At 38.1% G+C, this 7,744-nt stretch overlaps 1 protein-coding gene across 2 annotated transcripts in view; it reads left to right on the top strand.

The window, feature by feature from the left end:
* The window catches only part of LOC114023076 (olfactory receptor 8D4), a 103,603-nt gene extending 96,721 nt beyond the window's left edge, over positions 1–6,882 (top strand). For both annotated transcript variants that reach the window (XM_027835565.1, XM_027835564.1), the window contains one exon: positions 5,889–6,882. In XM_027835565.1, the coding sequence (XP_027691366.1) occupies positions 5,904–6,839 (936 nt within the window). In that variant the 5' untranslated portion in view covers positions 5,889–5,903 and the 3' untranslated portion in view covers positions 6,840–6,882. The remainder of the gene's footprint in view (positions 1–5,888) is intronic.
* The last annotated feature ends 862 nt before the right edge of the window (positions 6,883–7,744 follow it).

The following is a 7,744-nucleotide window of genomic DNA, read 5'->3' as shown; positions in this document are numbered from 1 at the left end:
TATCTATCTATCTATCTATCTATCTATCATTTTTTTCTTTAGTATCAACTGGGCAGTTCTTTCTTTTCTCCCTGAATCTCTGCCTGGCATCAGAAGTACTGAACTTCACCAAAGCACTGGGCTGGAGCAGTTCACCATACCTTAAGGAATGCCTTAGCCAATGAGCCACTTGAAGGTTTTGGCATATAAACACAGCACACTTTTGTGCTATCTCCAAGAAAATAGCAGAGTTTTATGATTCCCAGATTCCAGGGGAAAACTGATCCCTGAAGACGTTAAGGAGACGTGCTTCCTCATAGTTTCTCCAGGTTGCTCTTTGCCTTAATTTTTCCACCTATTTTTTGCAGGTATTCCCAACATGTCACTGGTGGAAAGTAGATGGTACTTCTGCCCATTTGGTAATGTGGTTCAGGAACTTCTTGGGACCTTCAGTTTATATACATTGAACAAATTCCACACTAGTTCACATAGGACTAACAGTAAATCATTTATATTCTTATGTATCCTATAGGAGAAATTCCTGCTATGAATAGCTATAAATTATTTTAACTACAGTCAATTCAATTGCTGATGTTAATGGTGAGAAATAGCAACATGGAGAATTAGGCTTGGGAATGCCAAAGTAATCTTTTAGCCTTCTTAGTTATGTTTTGCTCAAAATATTATACATAGTTTGTATTTCCAGAATTAATCTCTACAAGCTGGGTAGTGGGTGTCCCATGGGACCCAGGCATTGGATAGGATAGCAGAAATTGTTCTGGGTAAGCAATTCACTACACATAACCTACAATGAATATAAAGATAAAGAATGAAAAAAGTATTCAGTAGGCATTTATTAAATGGCACTCACTTTTTTTTTTCCTTGCAATTGGGGTTACACAGCTAGTAAGTGTCAAGTGTTTGGTCTGAGACCAGATTTGAACTGAGGTCCTCCTGACTTCAGGGCCAATGCTGTATCCACTGTGCCACCTAGCGCCCAGCAATCACTTTGCTAAGCAGACAAGATACCAAGAAAGATGTGAGACAGTCTGTGCTTTCAAGGAGCTCACCTTCTAATTGAAGGAGACAACACATGTAGGAGAGTTTAGCTGAAAAGTTAATGGAAAGAAAAGTCTGATGATCCTTAGAGAATAATAAGTGAGGGCTAAGAAAGTCAGTAGGCTGCATTCACAGCTGCACAATGTCCAGAACTTACTTTGAAATTTAAAAGCCCTGTGGTTTCATCAATGTGCATAGGTGCTTCCTGCATCGACATTGATTGTAACACTTCTGTACTTTATAGATGGTTTTGTGAATTGGTCATGACCACACTTTTGATCTGGTGGCCAGCATTTTGGTGATGGGCCTCTTTGAATTTAATGCCATCTGATAAACTTCCTATAGAAGCGTAGAGTTAGAGGGAATAGGAAATATGAGATACAGGAGTCAGGGTCATCTTTGATGGATTGTAGACTAGCGGTTCTCTGGAACTGGCAACACATAGAATCCTTAGAGTCAGGATCATTGATCCTCAAAAAAGAGCTGAAAGGGATTTCAGATGCTATCCAGTCCATTTTGCGGATGGCCCATGAAAGGTAACCTTGACCCAGCTCACCAAGGCAGCAAACAAAGAAGAATTTGAACCCAGGTCCTCTGACAATAGAACCAGTTCTCTTTTCACTGCACCACACTGTCTTTGAAAAGTTATCTGGTCATTCACACATAATTGCCAACAACCCCTTCATTTGCTGATAAAGAAACTGAGCTCCAGAGCTGGGAAACAAACCATGGAGTAGTAGAAAGAGCCCTGGATTTGGAGTTAGATGACATGGATTCAAATCCCAGTTTGCCACTTGTTTTCTGAGTAACCTCAGTCAAGTAATAATTTCTCTAAGCTTCAGTTTCCTCATCTGTAAGATAAGGGGGTTAGGCTTCATGTTTTCTAAGGTAACTTCTGGAACTAAATCCATAATCTTTTGACCTAGATTTTCTGACTCAAGCCCAGTGTTTTTATATTATATCACTATGGGGAAGGGAAGGAAAGGGGAGTAGTGGGATTGTATGGGGAACACTTTCTCCTGCCTTTAAAAATAACTAGAAATTTGCAAAGTTGAGATTCTATAAACTTCAATCAATAGGAATTTCTTTTTCTCATCTAGTCTGAATCATTGATGCTGAATACAAAAACAATTTCTGATCCTGGGCTAGATGGCAGTGTGACATCTCTGGCCTTGCTCATTTTCAAGGAAGGTTGTCTCTTTGGGAAAAAAATGCTTGGGAAATCATTGTTTTACAAAAACACAGATGGTTCTCAGGAGATGAAGAACACCTTAGGGACCAACTGATTCAGTACTTATAGACTTAAAATACCCAAACAGAAAATGAAACTCATGACCTCGCTGTGTGTCTCAGGAAGATGCTACTGTGGATGAAGAGCTGTTTAGGCATTTTGGAGAAAATGGGATTCCAAGAACAAATGTGGTCTTTGCTTACCTTTTGCTTTGCTTTAGAGAGCAATGTGAGATTGCTGAGTGACTAGAACAAAAGACAGAAGGGGAGAGCTTTCTATTACCACACCAGGGTAGAGGAAGGTGAGTTTTCTAGGTATGATGTTCAGATTGCTCAGTTCTTAGATTATGTACAATCAACTTTGCATTATCCTTTTACACATAATAACAATATGTTTGCATAGCAGTTTATAGTTATAAAATGCTTTATACATATTTTCTCTGTTTCTCACGTGTTTATTCCTGACAATTTTCTGCCTTGGACTTGCCATGGAATTTTGATGATCAGTTATTTAGTTTATTTTTTGGGGTGGTGGTGGTGGTGGTGTGGACCAATGGTTTTATTTATGTGGAAACTCAGATGTCTGGAACACTAAAATTTTAAGTGACTTTTTTCAGGTTGCACAGAAAGTGTGTCTCAGACTTGATACTAGGTTCTTTCTGACTCTAAGACAGGGCCTCTACTCAATAACTTTACTTACTCACTTATAATCGTTGCCTATAACATAGAATAGACGAGAAAGGGGGTGGGAAGCAGTTCAGCAAAACTAATCAATCCATCAGCTGTGTCTAATAGCATATGCAATGTTCCACATTCATAACCCCCCCAACTCTGCAAAAAAAAGGAGTGAGATATGTTTTCTCATTTCTTCTTTTGGACTGAGCTTGAGCATGATAAATACACAGCATTCAATTGAAAGATTTTTGTTCTTTCCATTTATATTAACAGGCATGTATCAAATGCTATGAGCAAGGTGATGTGCAAGGTGCTGTGAATATAACCATCATCTCCTCCTTCCTTCCTTCTCCCCCACCAAAAAAAATTCAGTCTCTTCTCTCAGGGAGCTCATATTTTATAAGGGGAGAGTCATAATTATGTATAATACAAGATGCAATAAGGACGAAAGAGAAATTGCAACATTGTGCTCTTGGAAAGAGGGCTAGAGCTGTATTCAGAAAGACCTGAGTTCAAGTCCTTTCTCTAATACTTACTGGTTGTAGGACTATGGGCAAATCACTTAGCATCACTAAGCCTCAGTTCCCTGATCTGTAAAATGAGCCTATTAATACCTGTATATCACTGGGATTCTGTGAGACTCAAATGAAATAATACATGCAAAACACTTTGCAAACTTCAAAGCACAGTACAAACATCAATTATCATTATTGTATTATTATTATTTTTTTTTCTGAATTAATTTACCCTGTATCCCTCCCCCTATTAGAAGATAGAAGCAGAATGGAACTTAGAAGAAAATATGCATTTCTCGGCTTTCCAGGTAGAGAAGGACCTGTGCTAGGAAAGCACTGGACTAAGGAGACTGGATAGACACAGCCAGAACAGACAGAACTCTGAGCTGGCAAAGGTGGATTCTCTCTCTCCTCTATTTTTAGATGATTGCCTATTCGGGGGTACTCTGCTCAATATTTACCTGGTCATTAAAGTAACCTTTATCAATGCCAAGTTATCCCTCACCTGAATCACTGCAATGCTTTCTATAGTGATGGGTGAGGGCCCGTACTTGCCCTGTCTAGCCTACTAACAACTCTTGGAGGTCTTGGTTCTTTCTTGAAAACAGCAATCCCATGGCACCACCCTTCCCCCACTTCTCATGCTCCTACTTAGTTACAAGGAGTTGTAAGATCTGAGTGGTAATATATTCCTAAGCTAGTTACTTGGCTTTGATGAAGTTTACTTTGGTGTTGAGACCCTGGAGTTGAGTGTGACTGATGGATTCAGAAAAGAAGGTCTAGGTGTGGGACATCTTTGAGAGGTATCTTTAACCACTAAACTTTATTGACATTTAAGCTCACTTGTTCTCACTTGTCTTCTGGCAAAAGAATTTCTAGCCTAGTAAAACAGATAGGAAAAGTATGGGGTGGAGACAAAAGGGTCTTTCTGGGCCCCTAAAATCATATCACACAGGAAGTCCCCCCCATTTATTTTTTTAAATTTTAATAAGAGATTTTTTTGATGAACAAAAATCTATTTTCTCTGTTTCCCACTTCCCTTTCATTGTATGGAAGAAAAAAAATAATTAAAAAAACCCATATGAAAAATATGTAAAGTGAAGCAAAACAAATTCCTGCATTAGCTCTGTCAAAAAAAAAAAAGGCTTATTCTGTTCTTAAGTCTATCACTTCTCTGTCAGGAGGTGGGTGGCATACTTTATCTTTGATCATCTGAAATTGTGGTTGGCCATTATGTTGATCAGAATTCTTGAGTCTTTCAAATCTATTTGTCATTACCATGTTGTTGTGGTAGTGTATAAATTGTTGATTTTGCTCCCTTTACTCAGTATTTAAGATGCTCCAGGTTTCTCTGAAAGTGTCCCTTTCACCATTTCTTATAGTATAATCATATCCTATTACATTCTTACACCATAATTTGTTCAGCCCTTCCCCAGCTGATAGGCACCTTCATAGTTTCTAGCACAAAAGAGTTGCTATAAATAATTTTGTACATGTTAGACCCTTTCCTCATTCTTTGATGTCACAGGGTAAAAGGATATGCACAGTTTAGTAACTCTTTGGGCAGAATAACAAATTGCTTTCCATAATGGTTAGATTACTTAACAATTCCATCAATAGTACAATAAGGTTTTCCCACAACCCCTCCAATATTTGTCATTTTCCTTTTTTTGTTAACTGCCAATCTGATGGGTGTGAAGTAGAACCTCAGAGTTGCTTTAATTTTTATTTCTGTAAGTAAAAATGATTTGGGGAATTTTCATATGGCTATTCCTAACTGAAATTTCTTCCTAAACTGCTTATTCATATCCCTTCATCATTTATCAATTAGAAAATGGCTTTTATTCCTATATATTTGAATTGATTCCTTATGTATCTTGTCTACGAGAACTTTATCAGAGAAACTACTGCAAAAATTCTTTCCCCCAGTTACTTGTGTCCTTTTTAATTTTAGCTGCATTGGTTTTATTTTGTGCAAAAACTTTTACATTTTGTTTAACCAAAACTGTCCATTTTATCTTATGTGATCCTTTTGTTCGGTCATGAAATCTTTCCCTATCCATAGTTCTGAAAGGTAATTTCTTTATTGCTCTTCTAATTTGCTTATATGTCACCATTTATGTCTAAGTCATGTACCTATTTAGACTTTATCTTGGTATAATCTTGGTATATAGATGTTGATCTATACCTACTTTCTGCTGATCACTTTCTCATTTCCCCAGCAAATTTTGTCCCTTCTTGGTTTCTAAGGCCAATTCTGCCTAGAGGAAATAAAATCATTAGACATGGGGCAGGAGTGGGGCAGGATCAGGAGAGGTCAGGGTTCAGAGTTTTCCAATCATTTTTATGTTCCTTTGAGTGAAGGAAATGAAGAAGAAGGTGAAGAGTTGTATATCTTTCTAATGGGATTCTTTCTTCTTGTTCCCACAGGTTCCTTAATAGAAAATGAGAAGAGGAAATCAGTCTGAAGTGACTATGTTCATTCTTGCAGGACTAACAGATGAGCCAGAGCTTCAGCTACTCCTCTTCTTCATATTCCTGGGCATCTATTCCATCACTATGATGGGGAACCTGGGCATGATCACACTGATTAGATTTAGTTCTCATCTCCATACCCCCATGTACTATTTCCTCAGCAGTTTGTCTGTTTTAGATGTTTGTTATTCCACTGTCATTACCCCCCAAATGCTAGTGGGATTTTTATTCAAAGATAAAACTATCTCCTATCCTAGGTGCATGACTCAACTCTTTTTCTTCTGCATTTTTGCTATTTCTGAGTGCTACATGTTGGCTGCCATGGCTTATGATCGCTACGTTGCCATCTGTAGCCCCCTACTGTACAACATCCTCATGTCCCCTCAAGTCTGCTCCTTGTTGGTGATTTCTGTGTTCTCTGTGGGCTTCACTGATGCAGTGATCCACACAGGTTGTTTACTGAGGTTGCCATTCTGTGGGTCAAATGTAATCAGTCATTACTTCTGTGACATTGTGCCCCTCATCAAACTCTCCTGCTCCAGCACTTACCTAGATGAGCTCTTGATTTTTATTATTGGTGGATTCAACATGATAGCGACGAGCTTGACAATCATAATTTCTTATGCTTTCATCCTCTCCAGCATCCTCCGCATCAACTCCAAAGAGGGCAGGTCAAAAGCCTTTAGTACCTGTAGTTCCCATCTCATGGCAGTCACTGTGTTTTATGGGTCCCTCATGTCCATGTATTTCAAACCTGCTTCCAGTATCAACCTGGCTCAGGAAAAAGTGTCTTCTGTGTTTTATACCACAGTGATTCCCATGCTCAACCCTTTGATCTACAGCCTGAGAAATAAGAATGTGAAGACCGCATTGAAGAAACTCACAGAAAGGAAAATATTCTCATAATTGCTATATATTTTACAACTATATTTCTTGCCAATAAAGTAAACGTGATAGCTCAAATTTTATTTTTCAATCCTTTTCCACTTCAAGTTTAAGTATTTATTTATTACTCTCTAATACTTATCCAACCTGACTGGAAGAGTGCCTACAATTACAGAAGATTAATTATTTTTCTTTCTCTCCTGTTCCTGATTGCTCTTCCACACAGCTGCCAAATTGATATTTCTAAAGTGCAGGTCTGACTATGTATGACCATACTGTCTCCTCCAATGAAATATAAACTCCTAGAAGGCAAAGACTGTCCTTTTGGTCTTTGTATTTTCAGTACCGAGCAATGTCAAGCACATACAAGATGCTTAATAAACACTTATTGATTGAATGACGGATTACTTAAGAAGCTTTAGTGATTCTCTATTACTTTTAGGGAAAGATACAAACTTCTTTGTCACTTAAAGCCCTTTAAAATCTGGCTCCAACCTGTCTTTCCAGATTTAACTTAGAATGAACATTCTCAGATAATAGCTCTAATTTTACAATTATTGAGAGTTATTGAAAGATATCAAAATCAAGAATATTTGATGTAAAACTAGTTGCAACCAGAGGACACCCATTGCCTTACTTCATCTCCCACAATGAAGCTCATTTCAGGTCTTGATAACAGCAGCCTAAATGAGTTGAGGGTCTCTCCAGGTCATAGGAGCAATGACCCCTTTCCTGGAGATTGCTTTTATCCCCCAAAGTTGGATGCTGCATTAACTTATGGTTGCTTTGGCAATTGTCAGAACAGGTCTAGGAGTCTATGAGAAGGAGATAACATACAATAGCTATGTACAAAGAAGATGTGTGTGTGTGTATTTCTGTGGCTGTGTCTGTGTCTGTGTATAGGATAAATTAGAAATCAACAGAGG

This window comes from Vombatus ursinus, unplaced genomic scaffold (genome assembly GCF_900497805.2).
Source record: "Vombatus ursinus unplaced genomic scaffold, bare-nosed wombat genome assembly UNPS02014816.1, whole genome shotgun sequence".
In the NCBI taxonomy this organism is placed as follows: Eukaryota; Metazoa; Chordata; class Mammalia; order Diprotodontia; family Vombatidae; genus Vombatus; species Vombatus ursinus.
The sequence above is the reverse complement of the archived record's forward strand: the minus strand, read 5'-3'. Positions and strand labels throughout refer to the sequence as shown.